The 27040-nt window shown below is 35.9% G+C and overlaps 1 protein-coding gene across 1 annotated transcript in view; it reads right to left on the reverse strand.

Moving 5' to 3' along the window:
* Nucleotides 1-4341: 4341 nt before the first annotated feature.
* Nucleotides 4342-27040, reverse strand: part of LOC138710347 (protein fem-1 homolog CG6966) — a 38923-nt gene continuing 16224 nt past the window's right edge. Inside the window, exons 3-6 of the mRNA XM_069841168.1 lie at nt 20567-20767; nt 13630-13848; nt 9255-9444; nt 4342-6238 (exon numbers count right to left, since the gene is read on the reverse strand). Coding sequence (XP_069697269.1) covers nt 5182-6238; nt 9255-9444; nt 13630-13848; nt 20567-20767 — 1667 coding nt within the window. The 3' untranslated portion in view covers nt 4342-5181. The remainder of the gene's footprint in view (nt 6239-9254; nt 9445-13629; nt 13849-20566; nt 20768-27040) is intronic.

Consider the following 27040-nt stretch of genomic DNA (forward strand, 5'->3'; position numbering starts at 1 on the left):
TTACAGACTCGCGATTGCAAGACACAACGAGCAAGTTGAAGAAAACAGATATGTCCTAAATTTAATAAAATAGATCGTATAAAGTTTCCAAAAGCAGTAGATTTAGTATTAACAAGGTACGATAAATCCGACGACTTAGAATACAGGGGCGTGTTTCGTGAATTAGTTCACTTCAGTTCTGAGTTCAATAAAGACTTAAGTAGTTAAAAGAGTACTTAACCAAGTCAACAGCATTTAAGGGTACTTCTAAAATCATTCAAAACGAGTTGTTTGACTGCATGTTGAAAGTGTACCATGTACAAATAAAAAAGAACTAATGATTATATATTATGTTTCTATAATTGTTTACCACAAGACTGATGTTTCAACTCCTCCTACTATTACGTTACCGGTACAAGCCACCGGTGTAGCTCTATTGGCTAAGATGTTTGCCTGCCAATCCAGAATTGCTCTCGGGTGCAGGTTCCATTCCCACTTGGACTGATTACCTGGTTGGGTTTTTTTCCGAGGTTTTCCCTAATCATGAGGAAAATATCAGGTAATCTATGGCGAATCCTTGGCCTCATCTCGCCAAATATCATAACATTATCACCAATTCCATCGACGCTAAAAACCTCGTAGTTGATACAACGTCGTTAAATAACCAAGTAAATAAATAAATTACGTTATACTGGGTGTTCATTTCAAAGTATGTCATGACGTCACTGTTGATGAGTCAGCGACTTGAAGCGAGTTTCAGCTTTTGTGTCAGAGAAGTTGCCTATTAATCAAGGCGTTCAATCTGAACTTGAGAACGTGTATGGTATAACTTGAACGTCGTAGCAACAGATGGCGGTCTGTACGGTTTGTGTACTACCATAACCTCTTTCGAATTGTGTTTTGCGCGGCCAAGTCGTACGCAGGGTATTTGTTATCATCGGTTGCATATGACAACATTCCACAATACAAACAAATGCTCCGTGTCCATGTTGACCGTCGAGGTTAATGTCAACAAATACGTAAGTAATCGTCTTAACCCTCTCCCCATATCCCGACAGTAAGAAAAAACCCACCTCAGTACATGTTTCGAAACAGTTCACATTCCTGCCACTACCGGCGTTACCATGCGTATCGGTAAGTACTCTTCTGAATGAACGCCGTACTTGCTAGGCAACTTCTCTGGCGATAAGTAATACACCTCTACAGAAGTGTAGGAAGATTGAATTCTCTAGGCTCATCGACTAGCCACGTGACGGCATACAGCAAGCCATGACACACTTTGAACTAACACCCAGTATTATTGATGGAATGCTTGTCTGTTAACTGACAAGTGTGCATTTTCCCTCTAATTTGTCTGGATTGTGTGTACAGTTGTATACATTTTGATGAGTTTAACAATAATAATAATAGTCATTATTATTACTGTTTATTTTTATCGTTATCTCTGGCACTAGGCATTAAATGTTTATGTAAATGACATACACATGCAACCTTTTTTTTGTGCTTGACCATAATTGTTGCCACTTCTCCAGTCCTTCCTCGTGTGCTTCTCTAATAATGGAGCTTTTTGGTTCTTTCATGTATACGACTTCACTGCTGTCATCTTGGGCTGCCTCCTTTGCTAATTTGTCTGCTGTTTCATTTCCTACTATTCCTATGTGAACTTTGACCCACATGAAGTGGACTGTCCATTGTTGTTTCTTAAGATCTCTTATTTATTGAAAGATGTCTTCTATTAGTTTGGAATGTTTATGCTGGTTCTTAAGTAAGTTCAGTGTTATCAGGCTGTCCGTGTATACTATTACTCTTTTGTCTGAATCCTGGATATCTGTAATGTTTCTGTTGCTCGAGGGCTTTGAGGATAGCAATTTGTTCTGTCTGATTGTTTGAACATTTGGGGCCAAGTTTGAATTTATTTATTTGTCTAATGGCTAGTACATGATATTTACAATCATTGACTGAGGGAAAAATAAGAAAGTGGTGAACAGAACTACGGATTAAGTAATTAAAAACATTCGGGCTCTGGCTTCCCAGTAGCAGTCAACTTCCTTGGAGGATTTCAGAGCAGGGCATTTTGCAAGATGTTGTCTATCCATGTCTTCCTGTTGATGGCACAAAATGCAGGATGCTGATGGAAGGATGGCAAGACGATTGAGGTGTTTACCCAGGATGTCATGTTCAGTGTTAAGACGAAAGCTTGCAACTGCTAGTCTTCTGGGTTCAGGAGGTATATCCTTCAGTAATTTCCTACGTTGTTGCGAAATGTTTATGTCCAATTCTTGTTGGTGATTTTTTTTTATAGTTGCTTGATATATTGTTTTACTGAGCTAAATGACAAAGGTTTCCGTGGGCTTATTTTGAGATTGACACCCTTCTTAGCTAATGTGTCAGCCTGTTCATTCCCATGTAGATTACAATGTCCTGGGATACATTGTAACAAAACTGCGGACCCCTCAAAATACGTAAGAAACACCTCGAAAATCTATTAAACCCTAAAATATTCCGTAAATAACTTTTTTCCTTCTCCATCAGCATGAACTCTCAAATGCTAACTCTGGATTGAATCGGTACACTTCCTGCGTTTTTGGACAAACTTGTCTCTTCCTCTTGTAACAAGCTGACTGCTTTCCAATACAAGTTTTACGACACTTATTTACGCAAAAGAAAATATAATATAATGCAATAATTATTAAAAGTAAATATAATAAAATAAATGTAAGCATTTTTACATACATAATCAGTGGGATACGCATCTCTTGAGGCAACCCTGCGAACCCCTGGGGGTACCACTGCTCTACCTAAAGATGATGCTTGCTGATTGCAGGGAACGTGCTCTGCATGTTATATCTAGGGCCCGGATATATATGCACTGAAAATACCTAAAATATGCATGCAAATATGCACTAAAAATGTTGAAAATATGCACTAAAAACAAAAAAATATGCACTAACCAAAGGAATTGTTTTATTTTAATTCAATGATATACATGTTTCATTCCTTTGATTAAGACAATATTTTTGAAGAAATGATAGTAGATGTGGATTATTTAATTTATGCAGTGGAATGTTGCTCCATACAAAAGGTTTACAAAGGTCAGCGAAAATGTACTAACTTCAGACCATGATTTCGCCTGAGTTAAAAGTACCTGTTGCGTGTTCTTACCCTTTTGTTTTGACCTGAGATGTGCAGTTGTTTTCGAATGCTGTTCTAGTTGAAACTTTTTCTCGCATTTCACAGTCTTCTCTTGACAATACACTATATCGCCGTTACTTAAATAGTCACTATTGCCTGAAAGGCACTGTTTAATTAAACAGGACTTATTGGACTTATCTTTAGGCATTTTTAGTTTCATCTGACAGAACACCGCATAAACTATTAGCAGATGAAAAACAAGTCAGCAGATGGATATCTGCGGTCCTGTCGACACAAACTTTGAGATGATATTGCATTGAGAAAGGAATGTAAGAAATTCCTTCTGTGAAAAAGGTCTGCAACGTCCATCTACCTGCGTGTGTGAGACTGGAAGTATAGTCCCGTTAACATTTCACTTGAAATAGGAAGGCTATTTTTGTGCCAAGGGATGTCCAACATACAAGTTCATTACTAGATTTACAGTTCGTCTAGAAATGTCAGATAATTGATCATACACAAACTAAATAATTGCCGAAACATGCACTAACCCTCAGAATATGCATTTCCATATGCGCATATGCATTTTAGAAAAATCCGGGCCCTAGTTATAGTAGGTAAACACTGACTTTCTACTATATCGACGGAGCAGTGTAGTTATTTTTCCTGCAACTACCAGCAGGTGAAAATCCATTCATTTTGCAGTTAAATATTTATTCAAAACTATTAATTTTGTACTAAAAATGATTAGACCTATATTTTTAATGTGCATTATTCACAGATAAATTGACTCAGGATGAAAACCGACTAACAGTTTATGAGAAATCACTACAGTGCCTAGACAGATAGCATGTGAAGTACAACTTATTTGCTATCAGAGCTGCTGGAAATGTGTTTTTCCGAGAGTATCTCAAAATCGGGTTTTTTGCATCACTTACTTTATAGAGAAAATACAAAGGAAGTAATTTTACCTATTATGAACAAGTTTGTGAAATATGTGTTCATTATACAGTAGGTATACCCTATACACACAGAGGAGGCGTTGCTGGTGCTCTATGTGGGCAGGGCCAGCACCACGCTCACACCCAAATCTCAATTTTGTACGAGGCATAGTGAAAGTATGGTGAGATGAAAAGTCAGAGTTGAATCCAGTACCTTACAGTCTGTAGTGTGTTGCTCATGCATTCAATAGCAGGCAAAAGTGTCAAGGATAGTCGGAAAATTTAAGTAAAGGTTTATTAAATTTTATTTTAACTATTTATTATTTGTATAATGTAATTAATCATATAATGGTAACACATCGTTAACATTATTAGGACTACTGAAATTTTTTAATGCAACATATAATAATAGCAATAATAATAATAATTATAGTAATAATCAGTTTTTATAATTTTAAATGTTTCATGGCTAACTTTTGTTTCCAACTTTCTAAAAGTCAAAACACAAATACTCAAAATGATTTATACGCTTTTCAGATCTTATGCTTTGTAACACGCCATTTGAAAGTAAATTCATTACACAATTATTATAAAATACCACAAAAAATCAAACAAAACTTTGTTAAACTAATAAGAACACAAATTGATAGAAATACTGCAACACATTTATTTGTAACTGTGCAAACAATACCACTGCACTGCAGACGATGGACTAGTGTCAACCAACTTCAACAGCCGTGTCTAATTTTAGAAATAACATTTGTTTAACAACTTCATCGCATCACTGACTTTTCAAGTTGGTTGAATTTTGGTTCATGATAATCTCCCACTCCTAAAACAGAGCCAAGGGACAACACGCTATTGAATTAAGTTATATTGTTTCTCTATGAGGGAATTTATATACAGACATTCTCACAAAAAATATCACATCCATATTTCAATGACAGTCTTACAAAAGATATCACATTTACATGTATGTGGTGTGTTCTGTTACCCAACCAAAAGTCATCAGGGAGGATTAGGATCTCAAAAGAATGCTGAAGACAGTCGTTCTGTAAAGAATTTAAAGATAAACGAATATGTTAGATCGATTTGTCATGACTTATGGCTGGTGACAACACGTGCAGAGTTCTCAGTGCTGCTCTATAAATGTCTCTAGTGTCACCGGTATAATTCCTTTGTAAGATATCTTGTGTTTGACGATGGCCCTTGCTGCAAGGCAACTAAGAGTTGTGTATTTGAGTGGATTTACTATTTCGTGTATGGACTGTCCTTTGAGCAGTTGTGAGAAGCTGTGTCCAGCTGAATTGACTACATCAAGGTGTGCTCCGTGCTCCAGCAATGTGCGAACTAGTGCAGGAGGGCACGGTCTCGTCATAGCGGCCAGGTGAAGGGGCGTGTTCCCACTCTCGTCCCGGGAGTCCACATCTGCTCCCACAGTCAAGAGGACATCCGCCAGGTGGGGCGACGGAAACTGGCATGCCGGGTAGCGCCCCACTAGTGCGGCATCCCTGGAACACGCCAGGTGGAGGGCGGTGCACCCCAGACGCGTGTGGACGTCTTGCTTAACAAGTCTGTACACGATGCAGTGAACCCTGTGACGCTGCTCGTTGGAGAGGTCGGGCAGCAGCTTGGTGAGCAGGCACGCGAGATGCAGGGAGATGACGAGTACACGGTGGAGATACGTTGCATCGCGCTCGCCGGCCGGGATCTTTTCTAGCATCTCCACGCCTGCTTCCACCTCACATACAGACTTCTTGAAGACTGTCACCAAGTCTGTGAAAGTGACAGGTGGTACGCGTCTCCCTCGAGTTGATGTGCGGCCCTGCTCACCCATCATGAAGGAGAAGAGCTCGGTGAAGGAGAAGAGGGAGCTCTGAGTCATAGGATTGAGAGGTTCCAGCATGCTCTGCTGCATGTCTAGCGCGTAGTTCCACAGAGCAACACAGCGGTTGAACTTGCCGGCATCGGCGTACACTGCCCCACGATAGCGAATATAATAGGATGTGTCAGGGTGCGCAGGTCCTAGAATGCGCTCACGTATCACTAGGGCCTGCATTCTCATCTCGTCTGGGTCTGCCAGTAAGTCCTCGAGACCTTCGAGATCTCTGATTTCCCTAGCATGGTCATATGCTGCCACTGTGGTGACCTGCATAGGCTTAGGCAGGTGTGGAGATCCTATGCGATACCTGGAAACAATTTGCACTTTAACCAGCAAACTCAATGCATTGAAACACATTACAGTTAACCATGTATTCATAATAAAGTGCAGTTAAGAAATGTATTATATAAGTGTAAACTACTAACATTTCACTTAATTGCATTTACATTTTTACATTTATATAGTTCATATAAAAATAATAATCGAGGATTGTTTTTACAAAACTTGCTAACTGCAAAATTTTCAAAATTGAGATTTTAGTGGATTCGTTAACATAAAGCAGGCCTCTACACGATGCTAAAGTTATCTTATTAAAATTGAATTATTTCTCTTCATTGTAGTGTGTCAAAGTGCGATGGTTGCAACTATAACCTACTTATCTCCATTCAGTATTTGTGTCTCCTGTAAAATTTAGTTTTTTCAGTCACCAAGTTTTGCAAAAACGGTCTTCAATTACTCATGTCTAATAGAAGAAATTAACCATCTTAGAATATAATTGAATTTTAGTTCTTTTGACTTAGATTATGTATGTTTCTGCACCTGGTACTGCACAACGTGTTAGCAGAGTGGATGTGACGAAAGAGGATGAGATTTATGATTGGAGCTTGGCCTGTAATAGTCGGAGAGGTATGGCAGGGTTACAAGCATGAGATAGGAGAGAAATGTAACTGAACACGAAGTAAAAATTACCACGTCTTTGCTCCATTCTGGCAGTTATAACTCGACAGAGCTACACATGCGTTTGACCACTCAAATTGATGTTTACAGACTAATTTACAATCAATCAATCAATCCAATCAATCAATCAATCAATCTTCTTAATGTATCCAGCTGTTTGCTGACAACATAAAGTCCACTATATTCCACTGTAGTTTTTCAGTTCTTGTTTTTCATGAGAAATGAAGGGCAGCTACAACATAATGAAAAAAAAAAAAAAAAAAAAGAGGAGAAAAATTAGGACTTAATTTCAAAATGTTGAAACATTAAAAAAAATCAAAATCCTACAAGATTCGGTAGTGGTAAGAAATAGGGCAGAATGAGGGGCCACTCAGCTGTGTCAAGTGAGAACACTGCAAAGAGGCCGACAGATTATTAAGTTAATGGCAACAATTTCAATTTTGCAAACAGTTGAGACAAATGACAGAGCTATGGCGACAGAATCCATGTTTACGTCAATTTCAATCCAAACTAATTCCCATCTAGTTGAACGAACATAGTAAGATAAATTATTTAATTTACTTGAAAACTACATGTAAAAGTACTGACTTTGATTCTCAAGTAAAACTCTCCTGCTGATGCGAATTTGGTTAAAAAATCATGTTCAAAACATGACAGCAGGATGGGATATATGTTAGCCAAGAATAGTACGAATTATTAATTAAAACAGTTAAACTTTTTATGCACGTTTCATTTGCAAGCAATCGGGTGATAAGATGTATTTTACGTTGCAGACATACATCCAGTACAGCCTCTCATTTTTTTTATTGTTTCATTTCATTTTTATTTGGTTAGTTAACATGAATCCAACAAATATGTACTTTCATCAATTGCATTTAAAAAGCAAGATGCATAGGCTATGCATATTGATGTCTTTACACTTTATTATTCCTTTGTTTCTTGAGGTTTTCACAGCCACATTATTTTCCAAATGTCACAGAACATTAAAATAAAACTCGCACTGTTTTGATTGAAACAAGTCTACCACTATACTAAGTCAATGTAAGTAACTATACTATATCTGCTGTACCTGATTTCCAGTGCCAAACATTTCACATCTAAGTTATTGGCTCTTTTCGATAGTCTACTTAATGTATACCCTTCACAGGTACACAAAGAAGGCTGTAAACCAGTGAATTTCGAAATTACACATATTGCCACTCTTTCCACTGTGGTGACGTCAGACCAAGATACAGAATATTTGCCTTATCTTGCATACGCAGCAAATCATATCTGTCTTATTATTTCCTTTTCGTAAAAAATCCAACCCAATGAACTTGCATATGAATGGTGAATTTGCAAAATGACTTAAATCCACATTTTGGGGGTTTTGAGTTGAAAGCGTGATTATGTTACTGTGTGCAAGGGACATCGTTTAGTAGAAGAATGACTTTAATCCACGACTTTTGTATAGTTTTTATTAGCAGCAGAATATTTGGTTAAGGGGTAAAACTACTTTAATCCTGGACTTACGTTGTTTTTCCTGTCAAATACTGAAGAAACTTACATAATATGTAATTTTAATCATACACTCAGCTGACAAATTGTTTTTTGTCTGTTGTCATTTGTAATTCTTTCCAAACTTATCTCACGTTTACCATTCCTTCCAGTGCATCCTTCAGTAGGCAGTTCTATTCAGCCAGTGACACAACCAATTCCCTTTCTACTTCTTGATCATTTTCAGCATCATTCTCTCTCCATACTTTTCAACAAAGTGGTTTTTCCCCGATCAATAAAACCAAAATTCAAGATATTCGTAAAATGCTTATTCGTGATGAAGAAGACATGAATACACTTTACGAAAACATTATAGCATGGGAGACAACAAAGAATTGAAAGATGAAACTAAGCTGTGGTCTCGTTATAACACTCCTAAGAGTTGTCTGTGCTCTTGTGATTAACAAATTGTTCAAAATAATGTCGTTCAACAATTGCAATAAGGTTATTTTATGATTTTGGTATAAATACATTTAGTTAAACATGTTTATGTGTCAGCAACCTAATAATTATGATGTAGGATTGAAGTTAATTTGCAGAACAACTTAAGTCCCTAAGATAATTAAATTTTTTACGACCTGAAGAAGAATACAAAGTACGAATTTTTACAATAAAACTATTTCTCTTATATATTTCTTACATATAAACAATTATATTGTAACAATATATGGATCAGTGAGGCTAAAAACAGTTTTCTTTAATTTTCTCAAAACTACTTCTAGGGACTTTAGTCGTTCTGCAAATTCACCATTCATATCCATATTAACCACAACTTGCGATGTGATTTCAAAATGTAATACTGCATATCTCTTATACAAAAATAGTCTTGCCTGTCGTCCATGGCTCTTTTCCACAATTCTAGGGCACCAATCATGTCTCGTTTCTTGTCTACGTATGTTGCTCCAAGAAGTTCCAAGGCATCCACCCTCTCTGTTCGAGAAACTAGGTCTGGCAATTTGATGAGGTATTCAACAATGTGGGTGTGTCCCGTAACGCTAGCTGCCAAAAGCGGAGTCATTCCTAGATGGGAAGGGAACATCGGAAATTGATTAAGGAGCTAATTGCACATCTGACATCAGTGTAAATTCGCATTCATTAACTTCGGACTGGACGCACAAGACTTGTTTTTATAATGTTTACAAGGTGCTGGAATGCCAAAACTCAAGACACATCAACAGAAAAAATACAGAAGTGATTCCTGTCTTCTACTACATAAATGCAAGTAGCCATTTGCATAATATAATATGAAAAATACTTTATCCCCAGTACGTATTAACACTATTATAATGCTGAAACACTCTGCATTAGATATGAACAATGTGAAACTGGTTAGTTAGTATCAAAATTTTTAGAAATGTAATAACTGAAAATCTGAGAGTGCTGCTGTAAAATGGGCTACATTTTCGGATTCAGCATGGTAAATATATGGATAATCACAATGTTTCATTTCTGTACAGTTTTCGAAGTTGAAATTTGTTGATTAGTGAGGGCAAGATATTTTAGAAGTATTCTCATTTCTAAAATGTAACTGAACATTTATGTTTGATTAAAATTATGTAACTTTTGTTGTGCATATACAGATACATGTTCATGCATTTTCATTATTGTAGGGCATATTTTGTCTTAAATGTTAATAAGGTCACATTTTATTATAATACTTGTATTTTATGTAAAAACGTGTGTGTGCAGTTCTTGAAAATAGAGACGCGGTATATCAAAATCCACCCTCTTAATTGTTCCTTCTGGGATGCCGCACTCACGTGACAAACTTCCCTCTGACTTCCCATTCTTCACACGATCAAATATTTTGAGTCGTCACTTCCTAAATATGCTTTTCTTTCTGAGATATCACATGTGTACTGACTCAAGACTCACTACTAGACAAATGTATTGTATGGTTAAGACTAACACCTGTGGACAAGGGGGTGAGGGTTGTTGTCACCGGTTGTTTGCTAGTGATTAGAGATAATAATAATAATAATAATAATAATAATAATAATAATAATAATAATAATCCGGGGTGCTACAGCCCGTGAAGGGCCTAGACCGACCAGCTGGCTGCTGGCCTCATGCCCACATGCCGAAGCAGAGGTGGACGATCATCCAACCAGAATGGAGGTATCGTGTGGTTAGCACGATGATCTCCCCAGCTGTTATAGCTGGCATTCGCAACCGGATTTCGCTACCTATCGTAGCTCCCCAAGTGCATCACGATGCTGGATGGGCACCGGTCCCATACACTGGCCGAAATTTCATGAGTGATTAGAGATGCGAGCCCAAAAATAGAAACCCCAAGTCAGAGTCTTCTGAAAAAATAACCCAATCGCTGTTACAGAGTTAACTTTCCATTATATACAGTACTTAACTAGTGTTAAACCATTAAGAATTATTCCATGCAGTTTACAAAACTATTCACAACGAAAACATTGAGTCAAGTGGAATTACAATATGGAGCTGGATTCCCTCTCGACTCTAGATAGCATTACTGGTAAACTGCAATGCAACGTTGTTCTGTGTGAATCTCTACAATTAAGAATTTCACTGATAATGATGCCTGTCCTCGGGGGATATGATTTTCACTGCATTATTTCCAAATCCACTGTATACAGAGTGATACAGATCACCCATAAGTCATTTATTTCGGAAACTAGTACATTAAAATTTTCGAAACAAACATATTTAGTACTAAAGCAGATGTGAGCTTTCACTTGAGCTTTATTTCATCAATCAGCCTTAACAGGAAGTAGGATCACAGGCATATTACTTTAAAATTTCAAATGGGAGTCGGGGTCAAATATGATACTTTCTCGATAGAGCTCTTCAAAACAAACAACTTTCATAGGAAACGTTTTGATCAATTCCTACTCTTTCAATGAGAAAACATACGAAAAGACAAGGCCATCAATATTGAGAAATGTTACAATACGAAAATGTAAACAAGACAATTAATGTTGACAGAAGTTACTGAAAGACTGAACAATTCCATTAATTTTTATAGATGTTAAAACTGTCTGCAAAACTATAAAAATGTACATACGTAGGTACAGAGAAAACGAAACACTTCCTTCTTATTGTAAATTGTTGGACAAGGCCACCTGAGCTTATTACCTGGCTAAGTGCAGTGTACATGTAGACCTGCCCTAGATACTGTATTGCGGTGACTAAAGGAAACACTGCTGAGCGAACAAAGGGGAAGGGGTAGTTTACTTGTATTCACCCTTTGACGATGCTGCCGGCCACCAGGTCTACACTCAGGCAGGTAATTGTGCGTGTGTACTATGTCAGCATTAAATGTACTTGTCTAATTTACATTTTCTTCTCGTAACATTTCTCAGTATTAATGACATTATCTTTTCGTACGTTTTCTCATTGAAAGAGTAGGAATTGATAAAAACTTTTCCTATGAAAGTTGTTTGTTTTGAAGAGCTCTATCAAATGGTACCATATTTGACCACGGACTCCCATTTGAAATTTTAAAGTAATACGTCACTGACCTACTTCCTGCTAAGGCTGATTGATGAAATCAAGCTCAAGTGAAAGCTCACATGTGCTTTAGTAATAAATATTTTTGTCTCGAAAATTTTAATGCACTAGTTTCCGAAATAAATGACTGTTACGAGTGCTCTAAATCACCCTATATTGGGCTTCTATTGTTCATCTTAAGAGCAGGTCTTACGGGGAAATTTATGGAATGCTGATCTAATAAGTGTGTAACTCTGAAACTGGGAGGAGGGGAGATGGAAAGAGAGGTGTATTACAGAGAAGAACATACAGTTTACCGATTGTATTGCTGAATGCTCCTGGACTCTTGGTGGTCCATCGTATCTACAGTCTGGACAAGATAGGCTACGAAGCGAAATTCATCTATTCATGCACTTGACAGATTTTCTTGCCAGTCAGATCAATGGCAGCGATGAGATGGAGAGTGTTGGGAATTGACTCCAATCCTAGTACAATGAAACTTCCCAATAGCGGACACCGCCGGGGAAAAATTAAATGTCCGTTATTGAGAAGTGTCCGCTATTTAGAAAATCGTTTGTATGTATACAGTACATTAAAATTTCTCATACATATTCAACACTATATTTTACAGTGCAGTACAGTAGGCAGTGAGATTGTGAGATTGCTTACAGTATTCATCCAAAGAGAAATCGTACCAGTAGGCCTAAATGTTTTGTAAATGAAATAAACATCAGTCACTGTACCACTTCACCTTACACAAAGAAATCTAGAATTGTTGATTGTTTATTGTGAATTTTGTATATCATACACTTTTGTAGGAAATATTGTGTTGTGACCGAGACTTGTCTAGCCAACCACCCGAAGCTTTAAAATTAGAATAACCCAACTCTTTTGCAATTTCTAAGACTTTCTCTCTAATCAAGATCCCACATAAAGGCATCTTATTTGCTCTAGCACGCAGAACCATTCACATGTTAAATTGTCAATGGCAAGCCCCTCAGTTTTAGGAAAAGCTCTTTTTGTGTTCTCATTTACATTCTCAGTGTATGATTTTAAAATAACATCCCTGTTTTTCAAAATTTCACTAACCTGAGTTTTTCCCACATTAAACTTTGTGGCCAGGTCACGAACACTTAATTTCTCCTTCTCACTATGCTTTACAATAACCACTTTCTCTTTCAGTGACAAACGTTTACGTTTTTGTGACATTTCTGATGTGACTGTACTTCCGAACACTCAACTTGACAAACTAAGAAAGTACGGACTGCTCACGTACAGTATCACAACTAACAACTGTGCTGCTTACCTTCAATAAAGTACAAGAACGTTCAAATGCACGATAATGATTGTTGCAAAGAATTCCATTTAATTTACAACCGTCTTTTTCTTTTTTTTCTTTCACGCTGTCCGTTTTTGGAAGTTTTAATTGTTGTTGGGAGATACATTTCAGTGTCCGCATCCGTTATTGAGAATGTCCGCTATTTGGAAGAATTTGATCATAAGGGCCTATGTTATTTTGCAGGAGAAATTTAAAATGTCCGTTATTGAGAGGAGTCCGCTATTGGGAAGTGTCCGTTAAGGGAAGTTTCACTGTATATACAAAACCTTGTGCCTTATTATAACAGCCGCCTTAATTTGAATGAAAAGCAGACAACGGCACGTAGAATTTCATAAAACATATGAATAGATTTATTTCCTGAATGCATCTCGTATTTGGATGTAGTAAGTGTCTTGATTGCTCACCATAGGAATCCACGTCCATCTTTGCCCCATGCTCTATGAGTAGCTTCAGAATCTCCAAGCTGCCAGACTCCGCACAGTCGTGGAGAGCTGTGTTGCCCTTCACACTCTTACGGTTCACATTGGCATCTAGACTCAATAGAAACTTTGCAATGCGGAAGTGTCCCTTGTAGCAGGCGATCATGAGGCACGTGTGTCCATGGCGGTTTGCAACTTCAATATCTGGCGAAAGATAACATGACATTCTGTTTATTATAGCATTGGTCTACCTCAACTAAGTGACTTTGCTGCAGTCTGTTTCTTTCTTAAGGAATATTTTTTACATATAAAAAATTTTGTTTTGTATAATTTTGCTCTGTAAAATTGTCATATAATTGAGAATGATACCAGAAAGAGAATGAAATGAACAGATTCCTTGAATTATGTCTAAATTGTTTTTAAAAATTATTTTGTTTATAATTTTGACATGCAACTTGAAACATGATAGCTCATGCAGTTTTTAAGATAGAGCCACAGTTTTTTCACTGTTTTATAGCTAAAACTATTCTTTAGTGCCTGACATAGAGCTATTTTTTATTTTTATTTACATTAATTAAATATTACCATATATGTAAGTTACAATAATATTTTATGTTGCATAAATCATGTAAAAAATTAATAGATAATTATTAATTATATTAATGTTATTTTACTCATTGTCAGGCCCTGGGGGACATTTCAACTTCAAAATGACACCAATATCTTCTTGGTATCACCATATTTGGCTGAGATATCATGTTTAAAAGAATTAAATATTCTAAAATTACTATTTACAGGAAATGAGCCACAAACTTTCAGGGCATAGAAGACTGAATCATCATATGTCACCCCTTAAGCAGCTTCATGTCGGTCCAGTTTCAGCTTCTTTCTGCCTCTCAAATACCTCCGCCTTGTTTTAACTTCAGGTGTTGAATGTTTTTTTTTTAGGGCATTTTTGTCCCCATTTCCATTGATGCAACAAATCCTGCGATGCTGTTTGTCCCAAGGTTTATGCCCATCCTCCTCAGAATTGTAATTTCTACTTTTGGACTTTTATTAAAATGACGTACAACATCATTGACACACAAATTTACAGTTTTATGACTAACAGTAAAAGATTATAAATTACTTCATTATGTAAAAAAGTTTTTTCAATCTAATGATCATGCCCAGATATCTATGCATCTATTTCGGGACTAGAAAGAAGTTTATTTTACAAGCAATGCTGGACGAGGGGATTGACTGCCACGAAGATCACTCCAAAAGTAAGTGACCGTGGGCTGATGACGCAGCATTTTGGAAAATGGGACTTATCTGAAAAACCATAAGGCATAAATCGAAAATTCTTGTATCAAATTAAAAAGGAGAAAATTCTCTATTAAAATAGTTATATTTTGAAAATTCTAATTTTTCATCATTTTTTGCGTTTTGTGGGTGCATACCACATACGAAAATTACTATACATAACTTTTCTTCATTACCTGGTGAGTTAGAAGTTTCCTATTATGGTTTATAACAGTACAATCTTAGATTGTGTAGAATATGACTCATCCATTATTATTATTATTATTATTATTATTATTATTATTATTAATTATTATTATTATTATTATTATTATTGATATTATTATTAAAATTAATTATTTAAGCACAGCTGCACAAAGCAATCAACTTGAGGAACTCTTAATTTATTTTTCTTCCGAACAAATTTACTATAAAATTTTAAAAGTATACTCTGTCTTATAGACAACATACAGGATGGGCAAAATAAAACTGGCCTGGAAAATCTGTAATATTTACATTTATATATATTTATAGTTATAAGACTGTTTAAGACTGACCTTTGTTAATGAACATAACAGAAGATGCTGGAAATGGCCACGGTTTCCTGCATTGGTAGGGTCATTTCCGTGTCCTTATACATATAAATTTATATATTTCATATATATTTTCCGCGGGCCAGTTTTATTTTGTCCACCCTATATATACACTTTCCCTATTTAGGGGAGGAGATATATATATACGGTGATTCACGAGGATTTACCGTCACTTACGGAGTTTATTTCCGAAGAATTCTGAGCAAAAAATGACATATAAACATTTATCCTAATCTAAACTAAAATGTCTTATGATATTTTGTAAAACTTCTGTTTCTTGTTTTAAGATTCTATCCCACTGCAGTATTCTGTGTAATATTATAATGTTTAAAAAATTTTTGCATCGTTTTCACATATTACACTTGATTTTGAAGTGTATTTTATTAATGAAATATGTCAGAGTAACTTTTACTGGACTTTAAACAAAAATAAAAATTTTTTCGGATAATTCGCACTGACATATTACACAAGAAATGGGAGGTTTTTCCATCATCATTAATTGCCATATTTCATCGTAGATGTTATATATGTCCACCATTTTGTTTTGATACAAGTAATAGCACCTCTTCAATACTGTATACAGGAACTCTGAATTTGTGTTCTCCAATATCTGCCATAGGTGTGTGTGATGGAGTCCGACTCATCAATTGTCATAGTTTGTCAGACAACCCCACAACTAATTACCTGCCGATCTTACGGAAAAGTGCCTGCTGATAACACGAACACCAGAAAAATCAGAAACAAACTCGTTATCATGATGATGGAAAACATTCCATTTCTTGTGTAATAAGTCGGTGCCATAATGCTTAAGATTGTGTAGAAAATGAAGAAAATATGAGCCATTAAAGTTAGCTCTTTTGAAAAACCTATATTAGCATTTATGCCATGAAACCCCTAGCTTCACTGCTCTTGGCTTGCAAAGCTGTAATCAGATTAATATAATTTTATTACTCTTAAACAGGTTTCAGTTCTAAATTTGGTATCACCAGTAAAGAGCTTAAAAAAATAAAAGAAGTTAAAGAAAGGAAGCCCATATTCAAAAGCTTCATTCACACCGATAAGAAGACCAGTTTTTGTTTATTAAAACACACTGTCCACCTTCCTTGTATAGCAGTTGTTCCAGCTTTCTTTCATGCAAATGTGACCTCCATAACGGTATGTTAATTTATCAATGAACCCAGTTTACAAATGATCAATGAGTATGACTTACATGGCCGAACGACAATAACATGCAGTCATTCAGAGAAACAACTATATATATCCACTAGAATTTCTGAATTTTCTCTTTGTTTATGGTTACCATAATATATTTGCTTCAAGCTGCAATACTTAGACTAGCTGAAGAAAACGTTGTAATGTATTCATCAGAAATTTTTATTCAGACTCATTCTAATTGCTATAATAATATTAATGCTACATAGGGAACAGAGGGAAAGAATGCGAATAGTTAAAGAAATTAGTGCTCTAGTACAGGTAATAATAATAATAATAATAATAATAATAATAATAATAATAATAATAATAATAATAATAAAATTACTTGACACTTTTACAGCCAAAAACATCATCATAATGACGTCCTTGTGGTCTGTACTAATATACATACATAGAGAGCGCCAATAAAATCTGGACGATTTTATTTTGTCAATATTGAGAAGCTATTAGTCATTTGTTCATGGTATTGTTGAAGAACACAAAGCAAGCTTGGGAGTTAATGTAGGGTTCCCATTCGTCCCGTTTTTCCCGACACGGTCCCTTTTCTGGTCATATGTCCTGGTGTCCCGACTTTTTTTCAAAAGTCCCGCTTTTGAATAGCTTTCCTAAAAAATGGATTACGAAAGTTATTCTCTTTTCAATAAGTAGCGCTCCTGGTGCCTAATTCATAGAACATTATTTCTATTGCAACGTTGGTGTTACTTAGAGTGATGCTCTTTTCTTCTCTCTCCATGCTTATCTTGCCAGTATTAGTTATAATTTCCGTTTCCAATTACATTCAGTATCATAGCAGCATAGCCGAAAGTTGAGGTTGTATAGGCTAGTGCATTATAATTTTGTACCTTTTTCATCATGCCGAAACATAAACGATAGCATCAGAAGAGAATTTCCATTCATCAAAGGTGCGGATGAAAATGTGGAATGTACATTGTGCAATGCTAGATTTTGCATTTCACATGGTGGTCAGTCAGACATAGTCAACCATGTCCATAAATCTGAGAAATACTTGACTTCATCTTAAAATATTATCTTCACTCTTGTTTACAGTACCTATCATCAAGTTTAATAATAATAATAATAATAATAATAATAATAATAATAATAATAATAATAATAATAATAATAACAACAATAAAAATAAAAATAATAACAATAACAATAATAATAATAATAATAATAATAATAATAATAATAATTTGCAGTTTTTATTGTGTCCCTTTTTTTACAAAATGTCCTAGGTTTTAAGTAAAAAAATTCGAAATGTCCCAGTATTTTTTAAATTACATTATGGGAACCCTAAATTAATGTTAAAATGGTGAGCTGAACAGAAACGTGGAGAACTTTATTGAGTCTATATCTGACGACATGTGCCAGAGAATTATTAACAATTTTAAAGAATGTTAAAATCATTGTATTGCCATTCGTGGTGGCCATTTTGAAAATGTTATTCATTGTGCACGAATCTCCCATGTTCTGTCTTTAAACATGTGCAGTAATAATTACTTACTTACTTCTTAATACGTGTGTCCAGCTATAAGCTGATTACATGATTTCCACTGTAGATCAAATGTGCAATTGTCCAGAGCTGTGGATTGGTTAGAATTTCATGTATACCTGGTAAGGTTTATCTTGTCTCAGTAGCAATAAAACCAAGTCCCTTCAAATGAGGGTGGAGATTATAGGAGGGTTGTAAATTTTCAGGATTCCTTTCAAAACCTTGTTATTGTACAGGCTACCGGAATTCAGTTTCTTGAAAGACAAGCTCAGTGACGGAACTACACAGTACGAAGAGAGATATTTTGTTATTTTATTTTGCGCTACAGAATGTATCAACTAGTCCCTTCCGCCACTGGATAGATGGACGGCACCGCTCCACTCCCCCATCACCATAACAACACAGACGAAGTAAGACATATCTCCTTTCTTTCTCTTTTCACAGTGAGACAAGATACATCACACAGACTTTAATGAGTGGTTTTTCATTCTTTCCTGCAGTTTATGGTTGGTGTTATTACATTGAAGTAGGATGTTCTATTGTTTCTTCTTCTGTTAAACATTTTTAACATTGTGGTGAGACTAATAATTTAAAATGATGCGGATAAGCTTCCATAATAATTGATATATATAAAATTAGCTATTAAAATCATTCATATTTTACTCGGTCTACAGTATCTTTGTGAACATCTTACTAGGAATAGACAAGTGTGATCCACGCCAATTATCACACACCATCATAATTCCTTTTTTTGGCAGCTTCACAAGAATGCCTTTTTTGCAATCAATTGGGATTTCGTGTTCTTTCCAAATTTTTTCAAATAGGTGTTTCAATAGTTCTACTGAGATCTCAATATCTTCTTTCAATGTATCTACTGTAATATTGTCCATCTCTGGTGCTTTTTCATTTCTTAGTTTCTTCATGGCCTTTATAATCTCCTGTTTACTTGGCGCTTCTCTTCTTGTGTTTATGTCTGATGTATTTTCAAATCTTATTTGATCTGGGTACTCTAAAACTTCTGGATCTCCATCTTGGTTATCCTCTTCGTGATTTATATATTCAAAATTTCTTGGAAATGTTCTTTCCATCTCTGAAGTTGTTTCTCCTGTTTATAAGAATTACATCATGTTTGTCTTTAATTGGCCCGCTCCTTTTATATCTCTTATTTGAAAGTGATTTTGTAATGTTGTACACAGTTTTGATGTTACCTAGTCCAGCAGCTTTTTCTGCTCTCTGAGCTTGTTCTTCAGCCCATACACGTCGGTCTCTTCTTGCGCTTCTTTTAACTCCTTTGTTCTCTTGCCAGAAAATTTTTTGTCTTCTTGTTTTACAACAATTTAACTTTGCCTTTATTTCTTTCCTATCTTTTATTTTCTGCCATGTTTCATTTGACATCCAATCTTTTTTTCCCCTCTCTTTAAAGTCCAGAACTTCTTCACTTATTCCTATATAAGCATCTTTCATCTTACACCATCTATCTTCAACAGTATCGTCTTCTTCCATCTTATTAATTTCCTGAAGTCTGTTTTGCAACTTTATTCTGAATTCGAATTTTTTATCTTCATCTTTAAGCTTCGTTATTTCATACCTTTTTTTGTTGTCTTTGAAATTTATTTTTCTCTGACTTAATCTTCATGCGAAAAAGGGGGTCTTGTTCATTTAACTTTTGAAGTACCAGAATTCTGTATGGCTTTAATTTAAGTAATTTTGTTGCTTGACGAGCGGACTCGTAACTTACTTCTGTTTCCTGTGCCAAACACTTAAGATATTTTTGCGGGATGTGCCCTAGTCTCTGTCCTGTCTCGTCTAATTTTTCTTCTGTAAGAACATATCTCCTCCTTTGTATTTTACGATCATTTACTTAACCTGTCTGTTTGAATTTTTTGGCTAACCTTCTTATTGTAGTAGCATTAGGTACAAGTCTATTTGGAAATTTGTTACGGAAGTTCTGTCTTGTTCTCGCACAAGATTTTATTGTATTTTGTGTACATAGTAAGCATATACACACGTTCACGTAATGAAAGTTGCATTGCAACAACGCCGAACACACACACACGCAACACAACATGACTGATTCAACCTTCACGCATGAGTGCAGATGATAAACTAACTCGCAACTGTCGCTGTATGGCGCAGCATCTGTTAGTGGAAGCAGGCGGGAAACAGACTAGCTGTGCGGACAATGCAGAAAATGAAAATCCTGTGGCTTAACAAAACAGTGTTAGTGTAGTATGCATCCTGGATTTCTAATCCAGAAATTATGGGATAAAGTGCGTCTATTACGCGAGTAAATACGACATTAACACTGGCAGTTCATATTGAAGCTGCTCGTCACCTGCTCCATGGTCCACAAGGAACTTGACAATCTCGAAATGTCCATCAAAGCAGGCAGCTCGTAGTGGAGTAGAATTCGTGCGTGTGGTACTGTTGACACTGGCTCCATTGCGCACCAGCAGGCGAACCACTGGCAGATGCCCAGCTGCTGCAGCACACCACAAAGGTGGAGCGCCTTCGATAGTCTCTCCATCAAACACAACTGTTGAGCAAATACAATACAAGCACAACTTACATTACCAGTAATATTTTAATCAGTATTTCCTCAAACATGTACTAATGAATGTAATGTTAAGTGCCGTAATATACAAGTCAATAAAAGCACTGTACCAATAACTGCAGAACTTAGCCAGATCCACCAGGAGACTGACAGAGTCCGGGCTTAAGCCCAATTGAAGCCAGATTCTTCACCTTGCTCTAACTTCTAGAATGGTTTCAGTATCCATTCAATGTCGTATAAAATTGTGTACTAAATATTTCAGGTAGGGTTGCCAATCCTCCCGTATTTCCCAGGATCTCTGGTATTTGCCCCTAATTTTTAACAGACTCCCGGTTCCCGTATTATTCTTCTCTTCAAGCAATGTTCTCCCTTATTTTTGTATAATATGAAAATTTTTATTCCAAACATTTGATTTTGCCATGATTGATGATAATTTATATAATAAATTTTGTTGTTCAAGACAGGCATTAAAATGTGCAGTCTTTTTAGAAGGTATGTAATGCTTGCCAGAAATGGGTTTTAGTGCTCACCCGCTTAAAATCAAACCATGTTAATGTTATAGATTTGAAAAAAACTGGAGAGTTTTGTTCTAAGCTTACCAAATAGTAATGCTCATACTATGAGGATGTTTTATCTGATGTACAATAATCAGGAAGATGTTCGAAACAGGAGCACGACACATCTAATCAATTCAAAGCTGCAAACTGTAGTCTAATTCAGTTATTACACAAGACAAAATCAGTCTTAAAAAATACTCCTAATTTAAGCCTAGCTGCCGAAGTGTAGAATAAAGTTGTTTTTTAGTAACTGAATCGAATAATTTGTCTATTTTCTATGTGAGATTCTGTCGATTCCTTAGTCTCCTGTATTTTATTAAAAAAAAGTTGGCAGCAACAGAAGATCGGAGTGTGGTGCTGAGCACATCAAGAGGTCAAGGAAGCATAAATTCCACATTACTGCATCATCTCATGTGCCTCAACGAAGTATGTGTACAGCTTTACTTTTTACTAAAAATATCACCTGTGAAAAAATCACAAATGGGTTGTTCCATGTCAAATCACTGATCTCCCAAGCCGACCATCTCAGATTTACATGAAATGTGGTAGGATGTTAGAATGCAAGACTTTAGACACGTGCAAAATTTTAACCCTCGGGTTATGCATGAAATTGATACAGCAAAGTTGCCAACATGTTAAAAAATGCAAAATTTTTGCTTGCATGCTCTACAAAAGAAATTCGTAACTTTGGTTTCCAGTAGGTGGAAAAGGCTTTGAATAAACTTATGAGGATTCTGAAGAAAACTGGTGCGGAATGGAAAGACAGTAGCCTATTAAGTGAGGATAGGAGAAGAAATTTTAAGAAGAAGTTGAATAGGGAGAGGAGTACAAGAATCCCCTTTATACGCACCCTGTTCAACATCTAATTGGGCGGGGTATTAATAGGAGGAAAAAGAATAAAGTGTTTAAGATTTGCTGATGATGGGGGCAAAATAGATCCCCTCCACGTGGTATGCCCTGGATAGTGCAAAATGATCTACAACACTGGTCGAGGAGACAAACAACATCTTCTATGCTGCAGCAAGTAGATAAATGTAATCAGGAAAGAACATGATCTCGCACTTCTACAGGGATGCCAGATTCAAATGGGCTAGAGGATCCCAAAGGAAGGCCATTAGAAGAAGAAGAGATTTATTTCATCCACTGAACAATATAATTACAGAGTAGAGAATATCATGATAAAAGAGGCTAAACGTGCGAATTCGAAATGAAGCATTGGAACAAGTGGACAGATTCAAATACTTTGAGGGTGTAACTTCCTGCAAGTACAAACAGGAGCTGTTGTCTGAAGTCAAAAGGATAGCAATGGCATAGGAAACTTTTAATAAAAATAAAAAAGGAGCATCTTCTGCGGATCTCTGGAAAAAGAACTAAGGAAGAGACTAATGAAGTGCTTTGTATGGAGTGCAGCACTGTGTGGTGCAGAGACATGGACATTATCACGAAGTGAAGAGAAACGATTGGAAGCATTTAAAATGTAGATACGGAGAAGAATGGAGCATGTGAAATGGACAGAAAAATAAGAAATGAAGCTGTTCTAGAAAGAGTGTGTGAAGAAAGAATAATACAGAAACTATCAGCAAGATAAAAAGAAATTTGCCTACTGAAGGATGCGCTGGAAGAAATGGTGAATGGGGTAGAAGAAGATAGCTATAAGATGAAAGACAACATTAACAACATATATGGGTTGTATGCGGAGATGAAGAGAGAGGCAGAAAAAGATTGGAGAATGCTGGGTTTGCAGTGAAGGATCTGCCCTTGGGCGGAAAACTATGAATGGATATCAGAGATGACAGCTTCGGGGATTTGTTCTATTTTGAAGGCAGTCGTAACAATTATACTGGTTACATGTTTTAACCCACAGGACATTTGCATAAATTTCTAATTAGAAAATTAGTTTGTGTAACCCACGAGAAATAAAAGAATTTATATTGAATCATTACATCCAGACGACAGCTTCGGCGGTTTCTTCTATTTTGGAAGCAATCATAGTAATTACGTTGACTAGGGCCCTTAAGGGCTCAATCAGGATTTGTTTTGCAGTGCTTTTTCAGAGACCACCACTGATTGAGAAATGGCGAGATTAAAAAAAAATATATAAGTAAATAAATAAATAAATAAATAAAAACTAATATTGTTCTTCAAAATGATTTTGTGCACACAAGACACGTGAAATTAATAATGTTTTCATGGCAGCAATGCAGCCATTCATTTGTTAGTACGTAGAAAAGTGGAGATGTGAACTGGAGTGTTCTCACAATGGCTTATGTAATGCGTGAGAAGTGGAGTAAATGTTAGTGACACAATTCTAATCAGGGAGCATTGATCACAGATAGAGCAGCCTAGGCTACATTGAACTTCAATGACATGGGACAGAGCAAAATCATTCCTGAACTAGGTCAACAAAGACAGTATCTTGTTATTCGCAGAAATTTACTACCACTACCACCACCACCGTACTACTACCATCTCTACTATTTTGTTAATATACTACCTCCACCACTTATTAGTACTACTGCAACCACCTCCAATATTACTGCTAATTTTACCACTATACTATCTCAACTACTACTTCCTTCACTATTGTAAGTAGTACGAACACTTCCACCATTAATGTTAGAATTACCACCACCACCACCACCACTACAATTATTGGTACTACCACTGCTGTTGCAACTTACTTACTTGGACTATCATTCCACCTACTATCACACTATTTTTATACTCTTACTGACACTATTACTACTACTATTAGCTACTTTACGTGTAATTTCAAATCATTTACCATGTAATGATTGAAATTACACCGAAAGTAACTTTGAAAATCAAGGGACTTGAAAGTGACGATGCTTTTATATTTCTCCTGCAAAATCTTTTTGGAAAGACATGGTGGGTTTTGGAGGTGCAGCGATGATTGCATCCAACATATGGACTGTTTGGTGTCTATTTCACGAGCTTGTACCAAGTCCATGACTCCATACTCTGCAATCTTCTTGTTCACTGAGGTCTGTAACGTGAATACTCCCTGATGACGTGTTCGACACCACCCCATCAAATTATGTGCAGTTGGAGAATTACTGAGTAACCCACTCAGGCAGTATTTCGATGTTTAGAAGGCAGAATTCGCCAGTATCAAATCAAGAAAGGAAGAACTATTCGGATTAGTTAACTGGCAATCAGTTGTGGGTAGGTACCTAATGCTCTTGATTTAACAATCGAGTTATTTTCTCTCTTGCTTCCCAATATGTAGATGTAAGACTTGTATTTTTTGAAGTGCTTCACAGTGTGTTAAATGATTCATACCCATTTCTTATTCCTGAGAACACAATGCACAATCTGGAGTAGACAGGATGCCAATGCTATGTAAATGTTTAGTCAGATAATCATGACCTATAAGGAGTTTGAACATGACCACAGCAGATTTACGTGGTAGGTTAGGAATTAAATCAGGTATTTCTAGTCAATTTTTCTAATGAGGAATTTTCTGTAGCATTTAATATTTGGACATTATAATTATTTTTAATAACTTGTTTTACTGAATAATATGAAAAATTATAGCTTTGTTTTTGCTCAATTTTAGTGCCTTTCTTTACCAGAATATCGACTCTCTCATTACCGCTTATACCACAATGTGCAGAAATCCACTGAAGAACTATGGATTTGTTTAATCATTGAATGAGTTTCTTATGGTTTATACTATTAGTTGTATTATGGCTCTAGTCACTCAATATGAATATATTCTTGCAATGATGAATCCAAAGAAATAAAAAGTTTGAAGGGATGTATAAATAGCTTCAGCTTCTCCATCAAATTTATAGTATTTTCCCCCTACATTCTTAAAGAAGCGAAAGAATTCACGATAATAATAATAATAATAATAATAATAATAATAATAATAATAATAATAATGTTCACGCTGACTGCAAAACTAGAGGGGCCCAGGATTCGAATCCTGTTTGGAACAAGTTGTCAGGTTGATGTTTTTCTCGGGTTTCCCCTCAACCTATTAAGAGCAAATATGCTGGATAAATATCAGTGCCGGATCTTGCGTTCATTTTGCCATTATTATCGCAACCTTCATCCATCCTGCCTACTTCCATATTCATATGTAGGCTAATTCTATCATACAGGGCAAACAAGATCCGACCTAATGAGTTTCCTAACCTCAGACCATCATAACTGCCGAAAAGTAGGCAGAGGAGCAAATGGCTACATGTTAATATGCACAGCGTTAGAAAAAAAATTATATTGTTAATTAGCTTACAACTAAGTAACTTCACGAATGATGGTAAAGATGATCAAAAATCAATTGCCGAAAAATAATACATTCACTGTATTCTATATAAATACTGCAGATGCTAAGTAGAAACCAACATGTCCACAAATTAATTCGCGGAAAATATTGGTGCATCTGTTTTAATACACATTAAAGATAAATAAGTATGCTGAGAAAATTACCAAATAGATTTCGCCAAGATAGATCAACTTAATATAATATTCACACTATTTGTAATGATTAACGGGATTATAATGAAGAAATTCATTATTTGCTTGATTCCACTACAGCATATGACTCAATACATCGACAAAGATAGAATCCCAGGGAAAGATCCTCATCCTCTAATCTTTTCCACCATAAAGTGTCTATTCCAGTCAATGCAGAAGATCAAACCCACGTTTGTGGAATAGCTCATGCTTTAGCGCTGAACTAACTTGATCCTCTAGATCAGGAGTTACCAACCTTTTCAGAGTCATGCAGAGGTTTAGTTGGACCAGAACGATGTTCCAGAAAATAAAGATATACCTACAGTAAAATCTCGTTAATAGGCTATGCTCCCACTTACAACGCTATCCCAGTATATGGTCTCTGGACATTTCATATACAGACTGAACTATAAGTAATGTCATTAATTTCAAGAGGTTATTCATATTATCAGGCAGTACATCTCACTTGACGATACTGTGTCAGAGGAAGAACAATTGTTTGTATACATCTGAAGTATGATTAGTGTAATATGTAGCTAATCGGTGATGTATGCAATGGAGGGGGAATTAAAGACATGTTCTACGAGGTGCGTCCAACAACTAGAAGAGGTATGAAACAAAGAATTAGAGAAGCCTGTGGGTCTCTCAGCTGTGCTGAAGTCCAGTCACGGGTGTTAGGAGGAGATCAGAACATTGTTTAGCACAGGATGGCGTGCATTTTGAACACTTACCATGAAGAGTGTACGTACATAAACAACATCTAGCATTTATCAGAAGATACCATTTTTGTTGCTTTGTGAGTAAGCAATAAAAGTTAGGAAAAAAAAGTTTCAGTAAAAGTTGTTTTTTTTTAGAAGTAGTTTCCAATAGTACCTTCAATGACGCATTTTCTCGTTTGAAATTTCGAAGTTGACCACAGGTACCCCTACTTCCGGTTTGTTACGGGAAATGGTACTACCACCAATCGATTCTTTACATAGGTTTTGGTTATCAAATTTTTTTATGAATAACCAGTATCATATAGTTTTCGAAAAAAAAAAAAAAAAAGGCTGATACAGGTGGTCTGAAACATCCGGTATAGTGAATTTCTATTCCTGCAGCTTTATTGGCTGATATAATATAATTGACATGACTTATGAATTGACTCTCGTAGGTTCAATAGTTTAAGAGTTTTAAATTTAAAAAGAAATAATAATTAGCATATTTTCAAAAT

Source organism: Periplaneta americana, chromosome 12 (assembly GCF_040183065.1).
Source record: "Periplaneta americana isolate PAMFEO1 chromosome 12, P.americana_PAMFEO1_priV1, whole genome shotgun sequence".
NCBI classification, from domain to species: domain Eukaryota; kingdom Metazoa; phylum Arthropoda; class Insecta; order Blattodea; family Blattidae; genus Periplaneta; species Periplaneta americana.